The 23,674-nt window shown below is 46.4% G+C and overlaps 1 protein-coding gene across 3 annotated transcripts in view; it reads left to right on the top strand.

Annotated features, from left to right (window-relative positions):
* Dlc1 (DLC1 Rho GTPase activating protein) overlaps positions 1–23,674 on the top strand; it is a 345,287-nt gene that overhangs the window by 295,153 nt on the left and 26,460 nt on the right. For 2 of the 3 annotated variants that reach the window (XM_050147371.1, XM_050147372.1), the window contains one exon: positions 20,167–20,238. In XM_050147371.1, coding sequence (XP_050003328.1) covers positions 20,167–20,238 — 72 coding nt within the window. Of the gene's footprint in view, positions 1–6,806; positions 7,167–20,166; positions 20,239–23,674 lie in introns of those variants that run through there. The other variant, XM_050147374.1, reaches the window with a different exon arrangement.

A 23,674-nucleotide genomic window follows, 5' to 3' on the forward strand; every position in this document is an offset into this window, starting at 1 on the left:
GGAAAGTGGTGCTGGCCGAAGGACAGTGACGATCTGCTGAAGCTACTGAACTCTTCACTTAGGATGGAAATTTTATACTATGTAAATTGAATGCAGTACAAACTTGAACAAATTTTGCATTCAAAGCAAATGTAAAGAATGGGAGAGTATTTATTTTTGCTTATCCCCTTAACAAATAGCAGTCAAAATTATCACGCTGGTAAAACTGAGTACAAAAGAAGCAAATACAATCAAACTCTGGGAAAAATGCCAGAAAACTTTATGGAAGACGGTCTAGAAAGATAGATGTCAATAGGTAGGTAAATAGATAGATAGATAGATAGATAGATAGATAGATAGATAGATAGATAGATAGATCAAAAGCCCCAGTATCATTTGCCCTCTTAATTAAAAGTGAATTTATCTATAAAATTATTACCTTTGCTCTTTAAATTAAACTTATATTATCTAAGAATGCCTATTTTAAAAATTGCAAAAAAAATAAATAAATAAAAGCTCCGCATTGGTTAACTGTTTGATATGCCTATAAGATGGATATAGAGCAACCACAGCAGAGCATCTTCATCAGCCATGCAAAGCGAATTGAAATATTATGCGATAGGGCCTGAGGATGTAGCTCAGTTGCACCTAGTGTGCATACAGCTCGGGCTTGATTCACAGCAGTGCCTAAAACCTGGCATGGTGGCTCATACCCATGATCTTAATACTTGGAACTTAGAGGCAGGGAAGGTAACTTTAGGTCATCCTTTGCAACATACTGAGTTCAAGGACGGCCTGAACTGCGTTTGACCCATTCTTAATAAATAAGTACATACACTTAAAGAAACAATATATACTATGATCTCAGTTTTGTCTGACCAGGAGCCTGGGCACGCAGGTAGACCTACAATATATCTCAGCTATCTTAGGTAGTTTGGTTATCAAGTTTCATTTTTTTCTTCACACTTTTTCATATTCTCTTAACTCTTCACAATGAACATTTCAATCCATGTTAAATGACAAAGATAAAAATACCATTTGCTTCTTAAATAACATAGCCCATCCCTAGCAGTCAGGGAATTGTGGGCTACAGAGAATTAAAATCGGAGGATGCTAACAGAATAGACAATCAAAGCCTGCAGTTAACTTGGATAATTCAGAGGGAAAGAAGCCTCGGTGTTCACATGAAAAAGAGAAAGAAAAAAAATTGTAATTTTTTGTTTGCCACTTCCTTGATTTTTGTGTTGCCAGAAGCCACATGAAAGAACCAGCTTCATCTTGGCAAAGATCAAATGAAATGTTGGTGTGGCAGAGGCACGGGATGGCGTGTCATTGTTGGGTTCTCATCTTGGCCATTGTGAGTAGGCAGGCCTTAGGCTAAGCCACGGATGAGCCTTTGGATAAACTAGGTTTTCAAACAAATTCTACTGTAAATATGCTAAGTAGCCCAGGAAAGCCTGCTCACTGAAGTATTAGATTCTGAAGTATTAGAATCAAGATTCGGTGTGCCCAGACGTTCCACTAAATGAGCATCCCGTAATCCCACTCCGGAGGGTGGAGCAAGAGAAGTCCTAGTTCAAGGGCCAGCTTGCTCAATGTAGTGGGACCATGGTTTTTTGTTTTTATTTGGTTCACATGAAAAGAAGGCTAAAGATATAGCTTGACAGTGTGGTGTTTGCCTGGCTTGTCTAGATTCAATCTCTAGAAACTCAGTGAGAAAAAAAGGAAGAAGAAAGAGAATTCCACTGTCTCTGCAAGTTTCTCTGTCTCTACTTTTTGAACAAGAGATTTCGCCTTCAGATCCCCCCTTGATCTTCACTTTGGCTTCACAGTGCCTTTCTCTGACTTAATAATTAATAAGTAATATAATTAATTAATAATTATTTCTTATTTGAAAGATAAATGTACTGCCCTAGACTGGTTCATTGTTTGGCTTAAGTGATTATCCAAAAAGAAGATTTACATCATTTGTGCAAAAACACTCGGTACCATTCATTAATAATCTAAATATGTTTCCAAAAGAATAAGTTACCTTTCCCCCTATTCTGAATGGGGATTGTCCAAAAGTTATAATAGCACATCTAGCTGAGCAAGGCAGCTACTCCTGGTAAAGTTTTAGAAGCATCAACTTTTTGCTGTCCAAGTCCTTTCTTCCCTTCCCCTTTCTGTCTGCAGGTCCAGCATGTGGTGTGTGAAAACTTCTGAAAAAAGCTAAATATCAGTTAGGGGAAGGAGTTCAGGAAGAACCCAAACTGAGGTCACTGAAGCTAAAAAATAAATGAGTGTTTTCAGGAGAGCCATTGGGCTCCCAATTGAATTATGCCCCCTTAATTGAAAACCGCTAACATTATTTTCAAGATTTTGTTTCTTTGTCATATTTCCTTTGAGCATTACAAATCAAAACTATTTCCCCCAGTCATTTCACAATGTTCCATTGAGCACAAATTGCATTACAACATTTTCCAAGCACAGAAGAGTCTTCAAGTCCTAAGGGAAGCAAAGAAATTTCCAGAGATTATTTGGCTCCTATCTCTAGACCAGAGGTTTAAACGAATTGCCCCCAGGGATAAATGAAGCCCAAAGTTGAAATTGCTCAGGATGGATTCAGATTTTTTTTTTTTAAATTAGCTGCCAGCATCTAAACAGTGGAAGCTTTGGCATAAATACACACAAATGGGGCTGATGGTATAGCTTGGCGGTGGGGAGCTTGTCTGGCATGTAGAGGTGGCTGGTGTGATTATCAACATAGCAAAGAAAGCAAAGGAAGGGGAGGGACATAGAACAGAGCCAGAGCGTCTGACGTTTTACCCAGCGTATTGGGGTTGTTCTGTTTGCACATGCCAAACAGCAAGTACTGGGCCGGTAGCTCTCCTCTCTCTCCCTCTGTCCCTCTTTCTCTTTCCTTAAGATTCATTTTTGCAATAATTTAATGATGTATATGCAAGGGGGTTATGTTAAAGTGTCTTCTGAGGCCAGAGGCATCGAATCTCCAGGAGCTGGGTTTACAGGTGGGTGGGAGCTGCCAGATGTGGGTGCTGGGAACCCAATTCAGGTCTTCCACAAGAAGAGTGTATGCTCTTCATGACTGAGATCCCCATCTAGCCCCTGGCACCTCTCCTCTTAGAGGGTCTCTTGGTAACCCAGTTTGCCCTGTCTCACTGGGGCTTGCCTCAACAACATCACATGCTTAAGCCTTTTCAACTTGTGTCGTGTTTCTAACATGTGGGGGGGATGACACACAAAGAGGCGCCCTTGGACAATATCAGTAATAGCTCATGTCAACCATTAAGATAGGGTATGAACCCATAATCATAAAGAATAGCTCTCTTCCTCTGCTATGCAATTTAGGAGTTAACTGTTGAGATTTTTTTGTCTTTTCTTGGTAAGTCCACCAAGTCTTTAGGAAATAAATCTAAATAGGGATTGCTGTTGTGAATAGCCCCCATGCAGCTAATACTTGCCTCTGGGGTGAAGAGACCAGGCCATTCATTATAACATCTTAATAGTCTTCAAAGTACGTCACCGGGAATCAATAATTCAATGACAACCACCTATACAAAGCCTAACTTAATTTGTGGAGCATTTCTTTTTCTTTTTTTTTCGTTGTGTGTGTGATGTATGTGTACATGTGTTGATGTGTACACACACATTTATACCTGTCCAGAGGTCAGAGGTCAGTGGCAAGTGTCTTCCTCGGTTATGATCTGCCTTACCAGAACTAGCTAGCACTCACCAATTTGGTTAGACTCATTATAGCCAGCAAGCTCCAAGGAGTCCCCAGTCTCCCAGGACTGTGCTTAGCAGGCTCCCTTTCTTTGTCAGGCTTTTCACCTGGACGCCGTGATCCTACGCAGGTCCTCCTGCTTGCCCCAAGTGACCTTGCCCGCAGCCATCTCCCCAGCTCTTGCGTTGTTTCTCTGTTCTTACGTAGGAAAAAAAAAAACTTTCAGTAACCGTGACTGCTGGCTCAGGGGAAATGATCTGTACTGCCTGGGACAGCCTACCTCTCAGAGTCCTGTGCCTTGAGACCCAGATCTCAGCCGCAGACAAATGCAGTTTAAGGCCAGCTGCCTGGGATAGACAAATGAAGCCCGTGGTGATGGGTGGGAGGCTAAGTGAGCAGGAAGGGCTCTGAGCTGGCTTGGGGATCCTCTTTCGTCTGGTCAACAGCATTGTCTATCCATACTCTTGGTTGGTTTTGCCCAGCCTTCCCTCGGCCCGGCTTGCCAGAGCGCCGGTTGTACACAGAGGTCGAAGCCGGGGCTTCAGTCTACATTGTTTTCCTTTCCTTCTGGACATGCAGAGCGGGAACTTCTTGTTGGAATTTGATGTGCTATTTAATAAGCCAGTGGTCTACCAAGTCCACAACTTCCTGGTCCCTGAACTCAAATCGTCACTGATAGGAAACATCCAGGGGTTGGGCCAGGTGGCTCAGGTCCATGAGCCCAGTTACCTGAGAAGTCCAGGCAAAAGGATAAGACATTCAAAGTCTGCCTGGGCTACAGACTGAGTTCCAGGCCAGCTTGGGCAACTTGGTAAAAATCTTAGCCAGACGTTTATAAAGTGCCCTGGGGGGGCCACGAGAAAGCTCCGTAGGTAAAGGCACTGGCCATGCACGCTAGGTAGTTTTTTGTCAACTCGACACAAGCTAGAGACATCTGAGAAGAAGGATGGACTCATCTCAGAAGGTGAGACTATGCCTCCATCAGCTTGGCCTATATGCTAGCATGTGGGTCATTTTCTTGAGTGGTGTTTGGTACAGAAGGTCCCGGCCTACTACTAGGCAGGGAATCTTGGATTACGTAGCCACACACAGGCCAGTAAACTGCACTCATCTCTGGCCTCGATGTTAGTTCCTGCTTCTATGCGCCTGCCTTCATTTCCTCCCTCGATGGACTATAAACTGCAAAATGAAATAAGCCCTTTCCTCCTCTAAGTTATTGTCTCATCCGTGTTTTAGCACAGCACCAGAGATGCAAGTTAAGACACCACGCAAGCCTGAGGACTTGAATTTGATCCTCCAAACCCACGTTAAAAAAATAAAAGTGGAAAGAGATAATAAACACAAGGCTGGTCTCTGACCCCCCACATAGTACCATAGCGGAGAGAAAATATTCGGAGGGAAAAAAAACACCTGCATCTGTACTGATCATATGCAAATCTACATGTGTTCACATCGTATTGCATATGATAAGTCATCTAACAATTATTTTAAAAGTATGTAGGGAGGATGTCCATAAGTTGTATGCAAAGTATATGTGATTTAGTCTGAGGGGCTTGAACATTGCAGAGATGTGATTGTTGGATGCGTTCACAGTTCCCCAGCATCCACCCTTCGGAGGACAACTCCATTTTCTTGGGCTATTCAGGTCTTCACTTCCTGGGCCCTCAACAGTCCCTCGTTTCCGTTCACCCCCATTTCTTCCCATCCTTCTATAAACACTTGGCAGGCAGAGGCCACACACACTCTGCACTGCCTTTGGGTCCCCAGCATTTGCCATCAGAAAAATGTCCTGGCTGTCCTGGCCATAGGTCTGCTACATGGAGGTTAAGTGTGTCTTCAAAATGAGGAATTCTTATAGGGAAAATACGGTGCCATTGGTAGAAGTGGGAAGAGTCTCATCTGTAACCTAGCTTATGGCTATAAAATCAATCCATTCTGAAGTATAAGGGAATACATTTTACTTACTGAAGAATAAACTCAGACCCAATTCTATTGCCTAGCCTGCCTAACACCTCTCATCTAACTGACTACATATTTTTCCCCTTGCTTTGTTTACTGCATAGCTTCCCTAGGAAGAAGTCAACTCCAGAAGGATATGGGTCCCCTTTGCTGGCTGCTGTATGATTCTGGGGAGAAACCATTTGGCCCATAGTAAATGCTCTCCTGGGATTGAAAGAACAAATTTCCATCAATAAAAACACATAAAACACCAACTCACTCCAAAGTAAATTTTCATGAAAATTGCTGTGGACTTTTAAACATCTTACTCTTAATTATATTCTGTCGCAAGTTTCAAAACGGGGCCTTCTTATGACATGAGGGACCTCCACCTAAGCTGCTTGAGAATCATTTGAACCTTTGAAAAAGAAAAAAAAAAACACAGATCAGATTATCACCATCAGAGATCATAAATGGCAGGCTGGGGGCTAGTTCATGAGCAGTTTTCGAAACTGTGACCTTAGGCCTGGAGGGATGGCTCAGCCATTAAAGGCTAGGCTCACAACCAAAAATATAAGAAACTGTGACCTTCGACCAAATATCACGGAAATGCACTGGCTATGATTGCGCGCATGCATAGTATACTGGCTCTTCCCCAAGTGCTGGGAAAAACTTCCGTAGCCTTGTTAATACCCACGTTCCGTCTGTACTCTTGAGGGCTTTAGTGGGGGCTTTGGGTGTCCCAAAGACCAGGTTACTGCTTTTCCCCATTTTCTGATCAAGAGACACTGATCCATCCTTACCTCTCCACTATCCCTACCATCACGGCAAATTTTTGTGATGTCTACCGGAATGAGAGCCTGCGGGTGCACAGACCACGGCGGCTCCTGTGTGAGCGTGAGGCCCGGATCTCTGCACCCAGCAAAAGCCTCCAGGCTTTTTGACTTTACCCCAGAGGCCAGTAGTTGGCGACTTTCAGGCGCTTCCCGCCGCCACAGCAGAGCAGACCCTGGGAAAACATTCCGCGAAAGGGCGGAGGAGGCGCAGGCGGGACCTGGGCGGGCTTTGGGCGGGACCTGGTGCGCGGTGGGTGGAGCCAGAGCGGAGCCCGAGGTCGCAGCGTGGGTCCCGCCCGTGGGGGCGGGCTCGGTGGGAGGGCGCGGCCTGGAGGGCGCGCCGCGAGCAGAGCGCTGCTGCAGCAGGCTGGTGGAAGGTGGTGCGCTCCAGGCTGGACCATGGCTGAGCGTCAACGCTGCTGGAGCCAAGCCTCCCTAGCTCCGCGTCCCGCTCCTTGAGAGCGCTCCTTTCGCGGTGGCAGTCCAAACTCACGATTTTGCCCGAGCTAGGGCGAAGGGCAGGGAAGCGTCGAAACAGGATGTGCTGACGACCGCGAGGGCTCACGTCCCGGGTGCCACCGTGGGTCCCGGAGTGGGATCCCGATTGCTTCGGGCTGCCCCGGTGCACTCCCGCCGCCCTGCGCCGACCTTGATGTGTAGAGACGAACCGGACACCATGATCTTAACACGTAAGATGGACTTGTGCCGTGTTGTCGGACTAGTCTGCCTGGGGTCAGCTGCTGAGGGGACCGGCCGAAGAGGACTTGTCACCCCGCCCTGCCAAGTCCGTGTTGTAGTTGTGTGTTTTGACACGCTTGCAGAGGAGTCGCCCCAGGCTCTCAGTAGTAAAACGTGTGTGTTTAAGCAGCTTGGGTCAGAGTTTGGGGAGGGAGGTTTTAATTCGGGTCACGTCCCTTGGCCACGTATTGCCTGGGGGACTGCGTACTGGCGTCCGGATGGCTTAGACTCTTTCTGTTCCTAGAAACTGGCCTTGGGGTTCCAGGGGCGAGCGACCCTTTGCGACTTCTTTGGGGGACGGTTCTATCTCTTCTTGCTGTCCTACACCCTACACGTTCCAAATCAGTATTGTTTCCCAAAGAAAGCATTATTTAAGGGACTGTGTGGACTTTAGCTGTACTTGAGGAAAGTTTCCTTAGCACTGTTTCCGAGTGCATTTACCGAAGTGTTCTTTTGTTGTCGTTCTCCTGTTTTCAACGCTGGGAAATCTCGGAGCCTCGGCGGGCTAAGTCTGGATTGCCCCTTGGCCACCCCCAACCCCCATCGCACGTGGGGTTCGGATGGGAACTCAGCGCTTTCCCGCTGTGTGGGGTGGTTGGATGCGGTTCCTGAAAAGCCCCCACTAGATGCCCACGCCCTTGGCGTGAGAGGAAGAGTTCGTGGGCTGGGGAAAAGGAAGGAAACACGTCTCCAGGCCTGAGGCTTTTTTTTTTTTTTTTTAAATCAAGGAGATGGCCTCTTGGACTAATGCCCTTCTCTGTGCCCCTGTCCCCTCCTCCAATGTCAGGAGCTGAGAGCCTTTGATCCTTCTTAAGGGTTGCTCCCAGAACAGCAGCCCACCCTGTTGGTGTAATTTTCTGTCTCTGTGAGTCATTTCAGTGCATGGCCTTTGGTGCGAGGAGTGATGCGCGGGAAGTAAATTGGGGATCAGTATCGCGCAAGATGCGCGACCCTGGAAAGTGGCATAACTTCACTGTGCCATCTGCAACTCGGGGTAGTAACTGTTGACGCGGTGGAGGTTGTAAGGCACAAATAAACTACTACACTTAAAGTGCCTCGTGGGGTGACGGATACTGACGTCCGCTCTGTTCCCGAATGATGCTAACAGCTAAACGGGAGGCCCTGCCTAAAGTCATTAATCTGCTCAGTAGAGGAGGAAAAAAAAAATATTGCCCCATCCGGTTTTGCTTTCAATGAGGCTTTTTACACCCAACGTGGTCACAAATGGGTTCATTCTCAGAGTCAGAGGCTGCTTCAAGCTGTGGCTGGTGATTCGGAGGAATGCTTGGCACAGCCATCCGTTACCAAAAGATTCGTGGGGGTGGCATATGTGACGCGTTTGAGTAGAGAGAGAGAAAAAAAAAAAAAAACAGGCTCTGGAGAAGGCAGAATGCCCAGTCTCAAATTACATTTTTTTTAACCCTGCAAATTTCTGTTTGCTGAAGGGATGAGGGAAAATAACAGCCCAGCGGACTGCTGCACTCAGTCTGTAAACCTCTCAGCGGCTCCAAGTGGCTCACTAATTTTGCTCCCATCTGGACAGCAGGCTAGTCCTCCGCGGGATAATTTGCTGACCATAAGGGTGGAATTAATGGAGGCACCCAGTGCCATCTTGGCAAGCAGATTGCAGCAGATGGTCAGAGGGGTACCCTTCGAGGCAGCAGCCCCCCTCACAGAAGAACCAAAGTCCTGAGAAACGAGTGTCAAATGGTTAGCAGATGTGCCTTCAGAAGTTATTTCGAGACCTTTCCTGAGAAAATGCTGGAGATTGCCTGTATTCGCTTTTATTGAGGCATGCCGGATTTGCAGCCTGGCCCTAGCCTGGCTGCATAATTTTTTCATTAGTACTACTGTTTGGAGAGTTGAAAATGAAGCCCCAGCAGACAGATTTTTCTCTCAAGCTGTCTTTTTGCAAAAGTTTGCTTTTGACAAATTGATTTTACTTTCTCGCAAGCTGGGTGACACCTTGCTCCACACAGGCTAGAACAGGCTAAGAGTTGTGTTGTGACCACACTGCAAGGTATCGCTGCATAAAGTGGGTTTTAAACTGTCTAGGACTCCAGCTCTTATTGCAGAAGCGCTATGGAACTTCAAGGGGCCCTAGGAGATCCCTGCAAGATGCTTCCAGTCTGAGGCTTGGTGAGGCTCCAAAAGGTGGTTTCAAATACAAAAAAAAAATAGTACTTGGGTTTCCCTGGGTGTCCCTGTGGAGATTCTAAATCATGATGCAATGTTTAAATGAGTGGTATTTTTATGACTTAGGCGAGTAAATACTCAATTTGAAAATATTCAAGGAAGAATGATTTGGTCCAGAAGAATTGGGGGCATCCAGAGTACAGTGAGCGAAGTAAATGGGGCTCTTTTGAAGAGAGCCTTGTTCTGGACAGGATGGGCCAGTATTGTAAACACAAGTTTCTCATGCTTAACTCCCCTTCCTAGCAACAGGAAGACGGAAATGAGGCCATGAGCAAAAAAGAAAAAAAAAAGTCCTAAAGGGCTCCAGACAATACTTGCTCCACCCTGCCGCCGTTCACCCTGTACAGCCAGAAGACCTGCAGGAGTAAAAATAACCTCAGATGTTTCCGCTTCCCCCCTGGATATTACCAAACCAGTGCAGACTGATGTCTCGGTTCTGTATGGAGTGTCAGGCCAACCTGGCCCAGGTACCCAGACGCCTGACAAGCCAAACAGAGTAGCGGAAAGGTGGCTGCTGTCCTTTGTTGTTTGTAATACTTGTACAGGCCAGTGTTACAGTGGCGTGTGTTGGAGCCAATGGCTGAGAGTGATTCTAATATCTAAGCTTAGCTGTCTCTCTGAGTCTCCTCCTGTGGGGTCAAGGTCAAGTTAAAACTAGCCCAGTTTCTAAAGAGTTAAATGCCTACTCTGGCCTGAAAAGCCCAAGCCCACGCTGATCCGCAGGGCTGTGAAATGAGAAGAAAAATGAGTTTTGGAACAGACGTTCACAGCTGTCCTATTTCTGACTCTGGCCATTGTGAACAGAGGAATGTGGAGTCAAGTACGAGTCGTCTTTGAAGGGAGACCACGCAAGAGGGTCACAATTTTTTTTTTTCTTTTTATATAGGAGCAAGTTATTGCTGTGACTGTGTGCAATCAGGGGTGTTTTCTTTCGGGCTCAAGTTACAGTAGTCCTCTTTTATCCTTGGGGAATATGTCTCGAGGCGCCCAGGAGTTCCTGAAACCATAGACATGGCCATCCTTCTGTAGACCATGTTTCCCCCATAGATACATTCCTATGATAAAATTCATAAATCAGACGCAGTAAAAGATTCACAACAGAAACAGTAAGATAGGGCTGTCGTGACAATAAGCCCTAGTAGGAGTTATTGAGGACTTACAAATTGTTTGTTTCTGGACTGTTTCGTTTCATACTTTTCGTTGGTTTCAGTTGACCATGGGTAGCTGAGATGGAGGCTAAGGGGGCCAGGCTATAGTGGGACACTCAGTTAATATGGAGTGGGTAGGTAGATTTCCAGCCGCTGAGGCCTGTCTGTCAGCCCACCCCGTCTGTCAACACTTCTCCCTGAGGTGGCCCCTGTGTTATTGTTGAGGATTCTGGAGATTAATGATAAGGAGAGGAGAGCTTCCCTGCTGGTTGTTAATTGCCTGACTCCACCTTGACCCATTTTATACTAGCTATTTCGAGACAACCTTGCTTGTTTAGCTTGTGTGCTCCTGTAGACCCTGACAGTCAGGAGGCAGGCTTTTCTAGGATGTTCCGGCCATGCCTTACAAAGACTGCTTTTTCCTGGGCCTCTGTGCTCCTGGGGAACCGTAAGGTGATCAGGTGATCGTAGCCTAGCAGATAGAGAGGAGCTTCTGTCTTTAACATCTGGGGGAGTGCCAGGGACCACTTTCAGAAAAGTCTATCTTCCACTGGATGGAGCAGTGTTTTCTCCAGTGAAGATACTGTGAGATGCTTTCTAAGAGAAATGTGTGTGCCTAGGTATCAGTAATTGGCATCTTACAGAATTTCTGCCTGCTACAAAGTAAGGCTATTGGGCACTCGAGGTAAAGAGTTGGTTGCACCCCAAGCCTCCAAGCCCACACAATGGAGAGCTTTTCTCTTCATCAGGCCCCCCTGGTTTTCTTCTGTCGCTAGATTTAGGTGTTTATGATACCGGGTCCTTCCCACTCATGTCTACTTCTCAGGCCAGCCTCTCCCCTAGTAGGGGACTCTGTGATGCTGGGTCCCCAGATGCCTTTGACACCTCCGGTCCATCCTTCCACGTTTTGATCTCTCGCCTGCCTGCCCTGCCTTTCAGTGTCCTGCGGAGGGAACTGGAAGTGGCTTCCTGATTCTTGTCGCCAGGCGCCTTCCTTCTCCTGTGGCAGTCTCCAAAGGATGTCGGAGGGACAAAAGTGTTCCACACCCTGGGCTTGTAGCATTCCCAGGCCCAGCATGCTTAGGAAGAAGCCAGCGAGGAAAAAGACTTGGCAGTGAAACAGCCTGTGACCCAGGTGTGGGTCTGCCCTGCAGCCAGGCCGTCCTGCCTGTGGGCCCTGTGTCACACTCGGGTGGCAGATCCAGGATGGTTTTCTCCAGTCTGGATAAAATGGAGGCCTCGTCAGAGAGCCAGTGTCCACCGAATTCCCTCTTCCGAACCAAATGGTATGATGTGGAAAGGGGATTTTGTGTGATGCTTGGGCATCTGTGGAAGTCACTGCGAGGGAAATTCCAGAACTTTGCAAAGGCCTCCTCGGAAAAGCCTGTCCCCTGCTGAGCTAGAAAGAAGTTCAGTATCCAAGGTCACAGTCCTCCCAGTGACACTCCAGACCCCTTCCTGTTGGCCTGTGCAAACAGCCGGGGGCCCTCACAAAATGGGGTTCTTAATGTGTTTATAAGAAATTAAGCAGATGGATAGGAATTAAAACTTAACTCTTAAGTAGTGTGTGCTTGGGCTGCGGAGAGTCCCAGCAATTTTAAAGAAAATGGTTAGCTAATTCATCACAAAGATGGGAATATGCTTCTTTTTCCTTACGTTATTTTGGTATTGATGGGATCGTTTGGGGGTGGGGATAAACCACTCTTACCTAACCTGTGTAAGTTTGACCGCCAAAAATCCAACCCAGACCTAAAAAAAAAAAAAAAAATGAGCATGTAAAATTGAAAAGCATCTTTGCCTTAGGTTAGACCAAAGCCAAAGGAGGCGGTGAATTATGCCTTTAACCAGTATTTGCCACGTTCTGTTTTCCTTGGTCTTTGATGAACCTGTAGTGTCGTATTTCATTCCTTTCTTTCCTTATTTATTTTTAATCTGGTCAGAAAGGACTGAAATAGAGGTGAGGCGGTGCTGGCCATCTTCATTGCTGCTCTCTTGCTTCCGTTGGAATTCCTTGCTAGCCTTTTTATTTCTAACTTCAGGTCGTGGCTTTGTGATTTTTAAGTGTTTTATTTTCGCTCGTTCTGGTCCTCCTGGAGGACCCTGGGGTAAAGGCCTCTGCTAACATACAGAGAGAAGCCATAGTTGTGTATGCCGGACTCTCAGCACAGAGATGGGCCAACTCTAGGTTTGTCATCAGGTGGCCTTCAGACACTGACTGTGTAACCTCAAGACCTGTGCCCACCTTTTCCGGAATTGAGGCTTTGTAAACTAAGAGCGTGTTAAAGCTGTGTCACCCCCTGTCTTGAAGCTGTCTTCATGTGGGCAGTTAGCACCCTGAGACCTAATCCAAGCCATTTCCCTTAGTCTGTAATTTGTCTTTAAGTATTTGATACAAAATCCTTGAAATACATAATGCGTATATATTGATTGACAGACGGTGGGCTCCTAATGGTGCTTCTTTTCTTAATTGGCATTCAGAGTAATGGGCTTTGCGGTGATATTTCCATCACATAACGTAAAAAGAATGGGGGCGGGGGCAAAGTTCTATTTTTATCTCCCCCTAGACTGGCATACAACAGCGAGAGGTGATGCTATTGCGTCCACTTCCTTAATGGATCAGTTCCCTCTCGGGTTGACCTCTTTGTCCCCGAGCGCAGGTGCCAGCTTTTGATTAGCTGGGAGATATTTTCTATTCCTGGAAATGAGGTGCCTCCGTGTGGAGGCTGGAAGTTCCTGACAGCCCGCCACTCGGGAGCGCTCATCAGCACAGCCCGGCCCGGCCGTGATGGGAGCCGCTCGCCCTTGCCTGGTTCCAGTGGGAAGAGCAGTACTTTGCAAATGCCTGTGCAAAGGAGGAGGCCCAAAGGACATGTCACTCGCTGTCATTTCTGCATCGCTGAAGTGTCCCCTCAAGTGCTCAATCAAGGTGTAGGCTTTCAGGGTGTCTCCAGAGAGGTTCCCTCCTTTCACAGTAAAAACCCTTGATTACGTTGTCATCACCTCACGGGGGGGGGGGGGCGCAAAGTGGCTTCTTTTTTCCCCTCCTTACGTTCTTTCTAGGGATATTCTCTCCTAGAAAGCAGCGTTTCTCCCTCCAAATCGTCAACAGATGGAGAGAACACTTAAAAAGAGTCAGCCCCCAGCTTCCATCTTTTTACTAGTACCGAGAGCCCGCTGGGCTAGGTAATTTAAATGAGAGTGCCCGGGAATGAATGAGCTAGAAACTCTCTGGCCTGGGGACACCATCTGGTGCCTCTGAATTGGAGCAGGTTGTCCAAAAGCTAGACCAGCTCCCTTAGAAGGAGCAAGGTCCCTGCCTCGGCAGGAATCAGGAAGTCTCCCGAGAGGTAAAGCTTTAAAGACCAAGAAAAAAATAGAATTCCAAGAGTTTGCTACAGGCCAAAGGGTTTTCTGTGAAAATTAGACTTAGTTTGGGGGTCTCTGGAGGCCTGCCCCTTAGGAAGTATTTGGGGTATTATGTTCTCTAGGCCATGACTATGGCCTTCATAAAACAGGTCAACTCATTGCTTCATTAAAAAACAGTTTATACGTTTAAGCGATGCAAGCATCAACAAACGTACATACATACCATTGGGAAATGTTCGTAAAACAGTTTCTAGTGTCAATACTTTGAGAGGAATTAGGATTATAGAAGTGAATAGGGAGGGACTGTGTCCTGGAGAAGAACCAGTAGGCAGAAAGGAAGTGTGAGAAGCCAAAGCTCAGAGAGCAGGTATTGTAACACATGTGTGTGCATACCTACATAAGCACTTAAAGTTGTATCCCTTCAGGCTACATGTACCTGCGTACATACGCAAGCACTTCCGGTTGTAGACGTCCGTGCGTGTAACAGGTCCTCGCCGGGGTTATTAATCAGAAGACTAAGCTTACTAGGATGAAAATGAAATCGGTGGTTGATTTGCACAGTTGTGTATTTGTTGAGGGACCCACCATGCTGCCGCAAAATAGTGTGGGGTTTTGTGGGGTATCCATGAAGGAGAAGGACGGAATATCCTCGGAGCTTACAAAGCGAGCACACGGAATGTAAACAGAACACGCTGTGGAAGATGAGCGTGGGAAGGGGGGGAGCAGGAGGAAGCCAGGGAGCCCCGATCAGTTGGGGGGCTGGCATGGGAGTGGGCATAGGTGGGGGTGTGGTCAGCACCCTGGCTTTATATGCCCCTGTTCAGGCTGTCCACGGAGCAGGGGGGAAAGGGCCTCACTGGTGTTGACTTAAATCACTTGGGAGCCCTAGAGAGCTCTTGAGAAACCTGAGTAATTCTAGCAAAGAGGGCAGAGGGTCATTGTGCCCCCTGTTCCGGGGCTGTGGCATGCCTTTCCACCTGGTTTCCTGCTTGGCAGGAACTTGGGGTTTTGATTATCCCTGAAGGTAGCTGCCAGCTCACCTAGTTCAAAAAGGAAAGACTGTCGAAGGAAAAAAAAAAATGCAGGCTGGTTTCTTTTACTTAATGCCCCACCAGTGGATTTGGGTCTGCCCAAAGCCCCAGTTGAAGGATTGCCCTGACTCCCAGAAACTTCCAGAATGTGTGCCTTAGATGCTTGGAATTTTCTTTTAGGCACCTGAGGTAGGAATGCAGCTGAGATGCCCTCAGAATCCTCCCCGCGATTAGATAACATAGGCGTTTAATAAACGTGAAGTAAGTATTCTATGGGTCTTGGCCCTAGCAGGAATTCGTTCTGCATAGATAACTCCTGATAACCAGCCTTTGGCAGTTGTGCGTGTTTAACATTACTTTTATAGTTGTCAGGTGAAAGTTCTTAGTCTGCCTTGAAGAAATGAAAATATTGCCGAACTTCCTTTTCTTTACATTTTTTAAGACAAATATACGTGTGGTTCTAGTGTACAAAAGGGAGTATTTTGAGATGGACCCGAATTTAAGAGGTGGAAGTTTGCGAGGTGAAAGTGGGGGGTGGGGTGGTATTGGAGTCTGAAGAGAGAGTCTCCATCCTGGGCATCCTGGGAACTAAGAGGGCTTACCTTTAGAGGCCTTTCAAGATCTGAAGAGACCGGCAGAGGCTAGGTTAGGAAGGCCCACGGACTTTGCCGAGGGATTTGAATTTCGAGTCAAAGTTGATAGAAAGTCATTGGACAATTGTAAGCAGAGGTGGGACAGAGGTGGGTTAGTGAAAACCAGTCTAGGTAGTTCAAGGAACTGGTTGGGCATGGGGAGGAGGAGAGGTTTAACCAAGAGTTGTTAGAATCCAAGACAAAGGACTACAGTAGGAAAGTGATTCTCACCCTTGCTACTGCAGGGACCCATTAACACAGTTCCTCATGCTGTGCTGACTCCCCTCCCCCCCAACCATAAAATTATTTTCGTTGCTACTTATGAACTGTAATTTTGCTACTGCCACAAATCGTGATGTAAATTATGTGGATTCCAGTATCTTAGGCGACCCCTGGGAAAGGGTCACGACCCACAGGTTGAGAACTGCTGCACTGGGGACTCGTGGGGAGGTGACACGCGACTCCTAGGGGAGCCAGTCCTGCCTACACTTGAAGGGCTTAGGGAGCTTTTTATAAAATAAGATGAAACCAATTTGAATATGTGGGGCTATGTGGTGGCTTTTGTAAGAAGTTCCGGATGCCTTACCACCTTTCTGTGCTCTGTGGACCTGGATGCTTCTCCAGATGACCCACCCCATGAGCCCCACCCACGAAGTGAAGGTGGGCTGTTACTGAAGCCATTGTGTGCATCGCCTTGCTGACCTCCTTGACCCTATGGCGAGAACCTGATAAGCCAGCCCTTTCTTCCCTTTGAAGGAATCCCGTGTCACCCAGGGGCAGGAATGAATCTTGGTTTGGATTTGAAAGCCCCGCTTGCCTGCCCACAGCAAGAGCAGCTCTCTGTACACAGGAACCTTTGCCCACACGTCTGCCTTATAGCAGGACTTCTAGTGTTCCCTAATTCCTTAGCATTTCTTTGAAGTAACAGATTTCCTGGAGCCTGTGATGGGCGGGCGTACAGGGAAAGAAGGAAAGAAACCCCCAGGTTCTCACTGTGGCAGTATTGCAGCCCTTAAACTCCTGGGCTGTCACTCAACCTGCAGAGCTCAGCAGCAAGGTAGCTGCTGGCTCGGGGAAAGTTGGCACACTTACAGTTACTTGTCATGGGTAAAGGATTACAGTTAAGGTATAGCAAGAAGATCGGGGGGCATCCGATACAGCCAGGAAATGTGTCAATACGGGCTAAGGGTCCCCAGCCGTGCACAAAAGGTCTCAGCACTCATTCATCTCACGCACAGAACTGCTCTGTGAAGGACCAACAGCTAAGCTGCTTCCAAGAAAAATTTCCTGTTTCCTCCTTAACATACGTGTCTGTGGCTTGCTTAGCAGAACCCCTCGTCCGCAAGTTTCATTGTGTGGCCATTGTGCTTTCGAGTCTGGTGGCCTCGCTGTTTTAGAAAACGCCATCCTCGAGGCGCTCACAACACCACACACCTGCACTCAAGGAAGAGGTCCGCCTTGCCCTTCGAGCCAGGTGTTCACAGTGAGCTGGGTAGATGCTGAAGTGACTGGCTAACAGGCTGTGGTGTTTCCCGGTTGTGGGTGGGTGTGCGCCTGCACATGCACGCACGTGCAGCACACACGCTATGGTGTGTATGTAGAGGTCAAAGTACAGCCTCAGTTCTCTCCACTAAGGGCCCCAGGATCAATCACAGCTGATCAGACTTGTGCAAGAATCCCATTAACCCAACATCCATCTCCCTGGTTCTGCTTTTGGCATCTTAAACTTTGTCCCTTGCCTCCCTAACAAAGGAAAATTCTGCTCTATACAAACTAGCATTCTGTGAGCCCCTGTTTCCCCTCTCACCTGGAACATAAAGCTCATTCTTTTTTTTTTTTTAATAAAGCTCATTCTTAAGAGGAGTTGTCTGACTGCTTCCACCTGCGTTTTAGGACCTTGTACCTTGAGGGTGCTGTGAGCGTGTATTAGGATCAGTGTGAGGAAATGAACCGGGGTGCAGAAGGCTCAGGCTTGGCTGGAGCTTATCGGATCCACCTGTCTGCATGGTTTTTACATGGGTGCTGGGACTTGAACCCAGGTCGGCACGCTTGCAGAGCAAATGCTCTTCTCCCCAGAGCCATCTTCCCCAGCTCACATCATTTGTTTGCTAACCAGGTGGCCCTGAAAGTGACTGGGTGACATCAGGGTGGGACTGTATGAGAACATGCCATTTTCTTAGTGATAGGGAACAACTGAGACACAAGCCATCTGTAGACATCTGGGTGTTTCGGAAATTGCATGGCACCTTATGTGATTAATGTAGGTAAAATGTTCTTCTCATGGGTAAAGGATTCCGTTAACAGATGTAAAGATGCTTTAGAAAAATACATTGCCTCTTTTCCCACCTTTCAGTACAAAACCACTTGAATGAGAAAATCAAGAGCATGCTGTAAATAGGTGTCCGCATCTTCTAAGCTGGTGCCTAATGAAGCCTTTGTATGTACACTAGCCTGATGCCCTGTCTGCATGTGCCCCGAAATGGACCAATGCTCAGAGTCTCTAGTCACCTGACTTTTAATTGAGAGAATAAGAAAGCAAGTACTCCTTTTAAACCATCTATTATCCTGTGTTCCGCAGTCTGTTCTTTGGAAATATTCTCTAAGGACACGCACACTGAATGATTTTAAATGTTCTTAAGAGGCCATGAATTTGTGGGGTTGGAAAGATGACTCTGTGGTTTAGAATGCTTGTTGCTCTTTCAGAGTACCCAGATTCGGTTCCCAGCACTCACGCAGTGGCCCACAGCCATCTCTAACTCCGGATCCAGGGAATCCGACACCGTCTTCTGATCTCCCTGTGCACCCAGAAAACACGTGATCTACGTTCAGGCAAACACCCATACACATAAAACAATTTTTTAAAAAGCCATGGATTTATAAGAGAGCAAGGAAGGATATTTGAGAGGTATGGGAGGGAGAAATGGTGGATATAACTTCCAAAAATAAAACACTTTTTAAAAACAAGCAGCATTTTTTTTTTCTTTCTGAGTCCTCTTTGGGAATCAGGAGGGCTCCTCAGAAGGAAATTTTGATTCTCCTAGTCTGAAATAAAATGTTAAGCAATCATGTTTTTACTCCTTAAAATACTCTCCTAGAAGCTGTCTTACGATCTTATTAAAACTTCCTTTATTAATCTCTTGGGAAGACAAGACATGGATTTAAAAAAAAAAATACGTGAACCCTGGCAGGATGGGTCAGCAGGTGCTTGCTACCAACCCTGAGGATCTGTGGTGGAAGGGGAGAACAGACTTCCACAAATTGTCCTCTGATCTCCACATCTGACCACTTACATACATACAATCATAAAGTAAATAAATGCACTAATTTCAATTTTAAAATTAATACATGAAGAAGACCGGGCTCAGGTGATTCACAACCACGGTTTGCTCCCTGGTGTGCCTAGAAATGACATTCCAACTTGTCTTGACGAATTAAAGTTTTTAAAAGTTGCTCTTCTTGAAAGGACAAGGAAAAAAATAATAAGTTAAAATAAAAAAAAAACAATAAGTGGGAAACCTTAACGTTTGAGTAGACAAAAGTAACGTGAGGCGTGTATTTGTAATGGTGGCCACCAGATTGACATCTGGCTTAATGAAGATGGGAATCTGGGCTTGATTAAGCAATGTTGAGACGTCTGTCAAGTGAATAGCCTTAAATAACCAAGCGCTCTAATGGCCTGAAGAAGGTGGGAAGAGGAGTTGAAAGGAATATTCTTTGTGCAAACACAGAAACTAATTAATGTGTCCAGGGCCACCTCCGCGAGTCAGTTTTAACGGGATTGTAAATGCGTGCCTGAGTGGATTTGAACACAGCGTGTCAGTTGCTCTTGGCCCCTCTGTTTAGCAATACTATCTACAAGATGTTTAACCACGGGGAAGTGGGGCCTTTATTAGGCAGTTAGCCTGCCAAGATGCTGGGATTCAGTGACATTGTGCCCTCGGTTTCCTGAGGCAGCCTGCTGCGACTCCCTCCCACTGAGGAATACAGTGCTCCTAAAGGCACGTTGTCATTGTCTTTGGCTAGCAAAAGGCCCAATCCACAAATGCCACAGGGCAGCAACTGTGCCCAGCCAGGTTCTACTCTAGATGTCAGGGTGTTATCTGGTGGGGTTTTGTTGAAGCAGAAAATAATAAGCCTTGTTAGGCCAGCTGGGCTTCAGCTCAGTCATTCAACCCCTTCTGTCCTTGTGCGTCTCGTTTTGGAAGCGTGTCCAGAAGCAGCACGGAGTAACTTACTGCTGGGAACCCATCTTGGATTTTTTGTTTGTTTTGGTTTCTGCAGCACAGGGGATCAGTCCCAGGGCCTTATGCATGGCTGTACCTCTGAGTTACAGCCCCAGGCCCCTTCTGTTCTCCTTAAAGAGAAAACAGATCATTGCATTCATTTTAAAAAAAAGATGGAAGGATGTATAAAATGTAAGCCTTTGGGTATGAACTTTTTGCTGGTTCCTTTGCCTGTAGGTATATATCGTTTTACAGAATTTGTTTTTTGCTTGTCTGATAGAATCAGTTTGTTAATGCAGGAAAGTCACACGGAGGGTTAACGTGGCTAACAAATTCATCTTCTGTTTGTCTGTAGAAATTGAAGCCAAGGAAGCTTGCGACTGGCTGCGGGTAACCGGATTCCCCCAATATGCACAGCTTTATGAAGGTAAGGCAAGGATGCCATCTTATCTGAAGTCAGCGTATTCGTAACACTGACCTCAGGAATCGAGGACTTACTCCGAGACATTTTGTCACTTAGTTAAATATTCCAGTTTCTAAAACAATGGGATAAGTACCCAAGACTACACCTCCCCAGGATCTGGCAACCACCCAAGTCCCTCCCTCTCCACCTTCCCCTTCACTCCAGGGTCAGAGTGTGTTAAGTTACAGCCCATCTCGTTCACCTAGCCCCAGTCCCAAGTTTGCCACCTGCTGTATGACTGGGTATAGCCCTCAGCTTCAAGGCCTGTCCTCAGGCGGCAGTGGCTCGTATAGCCCTGCTGTGACCTACTCTCCAGTCAGTGGTTACCACAAGCTGGCGAGCTTTAGTCTGTCTCCTGCTTCCCGTACCCCTACCACTGCTCTCCACGGGGGCCGACAGTGACTCAGGAATCGAGGTCTTACTCAGAGACATTTTGTCACTTAGTTAAATATTCCAGTTTCTAAAACAATGGGATAAGTACCCAAGACTCCCACCATTCAAAACAAAAGTAAAACAGAACCTTAGTATTAATAGAGTCATCTTGTCCTTCTGCAAAGAGTAAGCCGTGTCCTAAAAACACCCACACACCAAAACAGGAAAGGACAATTAAAGTTAAAAAGATCACCGCACAAGTTTGCTTTCTTTGTCTCTGTGATAAACAACATGACCAAAAGCAACCTGCAGAGAAAAGGGTTTATTTCATCTTGACAGCTTACATCCCATCACCAAGAGAAGTCGGGGCTGGAACCTGGAAGGAGGAACTGAGGCAAAGGCCTTAGAAGATTGCTGCTTATTGGCTTTGCTTTCTTGTAGTACCCTGAAGTACCTGCCTAAGGGCGGCCCTGCCCACAGTGGGCTGGACCCTCCCAAATCAGTCATTAATCAAGAAAATGCAGCTCAGACTTGCCTACAGGCCAATCTGATAGAGGCCTTTTCTCTGGTGTGCTTCTTTCTTCCTACTTGACCCTGGCTTGTGTCAAGTTGATGGGATGCTAGGGACAGTCACGTCTAACTCCTTCTCTGAGGCTCTGGTTCCATGGGTCGATACCACGTGTTCTGCATCCATTGAGATGAATTGGCTGTTCATTTCAATGGGAGACCTAGTATCTGCATTTGAAATTATGTTATAATGATCGCAGCTTTGAAATAGCGAGCTCCATTTTATAGATCATTTTCTTTTGAATGTTTAATTTTTTAATTGTTTTTATTTATTTAAAATTTTTGTACGATATATTTTGATCGTGTTTTCCCCCTCGGGCAACTCCTGTCAGAGCCTCCCCACCTCCCTACCCACATAACTTCATGGATTTTGGGTTTGTTTTTGTTTTTTGTTTGTTTAATATTCTCTCTCTCTCTCTCTCTCTCTCTCTCTCTCTCTCTCTCTCTCTCTCGTAATAAAGCTGAACTCTTTCTGACTGACTCCTCTACTGCAGGGTTCCCTGCCTCCTGAGGGGAGGGATTTGATGGGGGAGGGGGTGACAGGACGTGGGACTCAGGACTCAAGGCAGGAACCTGGAGGAAGAAACACTCATCCATTTAGAACTGAGTGTTCTGAGGTCTCTCACTCTCTGCATAATGTCTGGCTGTGGGTCTCTGAATTTGTTTCCATCTACTGTAGGGCAGTGCTTCTCTGGTGATGACTAAGCAAGACAGTGGTCCCCGCGAGTTATCAGAGTGTCCTTAGGAGTCCTTGTAGCACCACAGGCTGTTGGGTTTTTTGTTTTGTTTTGTTTTGTTTTAAGATCAGTAGTGCTTGATTTTACCCAAGGTCCCTGGGCTCTCTAGTCTCAGATTCCTGCACACCCAAGCCGTGGGGGGGTGGGGGGTATGGATTCCATTTTATGGCATGGGTCTTAAATCAAATCACATCTTGGTTGGTTACTCCCAAAGTAACCAGTTGTGGTTACTCCCACCATGGCTCTAGCCTGTCTTACAGGCTGGACACCATTGTAGATGGAGGGTTTATGGCTGGATTAGCATTTATGTTCCTCTTTTGGTAGTGTGCAGAGTCCCTTCCTATACTAAAGACACTAGACCGTAGGGTGAAGGCTCTCATTCTATAGGCAATGTTCAAATCAAGCAAGGCATGGAGTGATTCCTAACGTAGTCTTTCGGTGGCACTCAGTGATGATTTACTTTTATGTCCCGAAATAGCTTAGTGTCCCTCAATTTCACAGCATATATGCAATTTCTTATTGTTCTTTTATTTTGATTTTTGACCCAACACTTTGCACGGTGGAGTTGCCTGCCCTCAGACAAGACCTCCGACCTATGAAAGGGCTTTGGAGGAGGAAGTAGGAACAGCACTTGTTGCTTCTCTAATTTACAGCTCTCCTGGAGCTAGGGAAAGGTAATTGGATTTCCAGTGGCCAGGCTTTTGTTTTCCTCTTTAAGATTAAATTTCCTTCAATTATGTCCTTTTGGGGTGTTGATTCGCTGCTAAGAGGTGCCTTCTTATGCCTGTTGGTTTTGGTGAATCCAATTTCCAGTTGCCGTGTCTTACCTTCACAGTCCTAACATGCAGGCTCCGTCGTCCCTGCTGGTATCTGCCGCATCTCTCCAAGTCATCTGAAGCCTAGGCTGTCTCTGGGATGTGCTGGCCCAGGTTCTGGGCAGTCATTTCCCGCCTCACCTTGCTCCTATGCCAGGTGAACGAGCTACACACATTCTGTGGCACGGCCGCCCACAGATCCCTCATCTTCCTGATTAGCTCCGTTTGCTGCCTGCAGGTTTTCACTTCCTCCCTCTACACCCAGGCTGGAAGTTGGGTTCAGACCGCTTCTACCCATCAGTAAACCATCATTTTGTAAAAACCAGGTCCTTCAACAAACAGTCTAGGCAAATAAGAAGAAAATTGATTGAATTCTTGCATTCCTCACAGTTAGTCATTACTGGGTGTTTTTTTTTTAAAAACAGAATTGTTATTCGTTTGGATCAGAAAACTGACCTTAAGTATAGCATAGAAACTTAGAAACAGCTAAAATAGCATGGTTTCTTTTTCACATATGCTTAGCAGGCAAGGACATTAAAACTTTCCATTTGCATTCATAGATTTTATGTTATATACTATTTAAAAGTATTTCCTCTGATCTCGGCTTATTATTTAATAGAGTCTGAGTCCTTAAAGGATAGGCTATGTGACCGTGATTCTATTTAGTAATTTGCATTCATATTCACTGTTATCCTTCTCTGTGTGGTCACTATGGCAGTGTCCCCCTGCCCTCCCTCTGTCTACTGATGAAGAAGTATACACTTGGAATACTGAATTCCCTACAGATCTCCTTTGGCCATCGAGCTGTAACAATGTCCTTGGTCTGTGTACATTATCAGTCAGGGTCAAAGGAATCCAACTCTTGCCTCCTGACAAAACAAGAATAGATGGTAAACTAATACTGAGATA

The sequence above is a fragment of the Alexandromys fortis genome, unplaced genomic scaffold, assembly GCF_014885135.2.
Source record: "Alexandromys fortis isolate MF-2015 unplaced genomic scaffold, M_Fortis_MF-2015_v1.1 scaffold_32, whole genome shotgun sequence".
Taxonomy (NCBI): domain Eukaryota; kingdom Metazoa; phylum Chordata; class Mammalia; order Rodentia; family Cricetidae; genus Alexandromys; species Alexandromys fortis.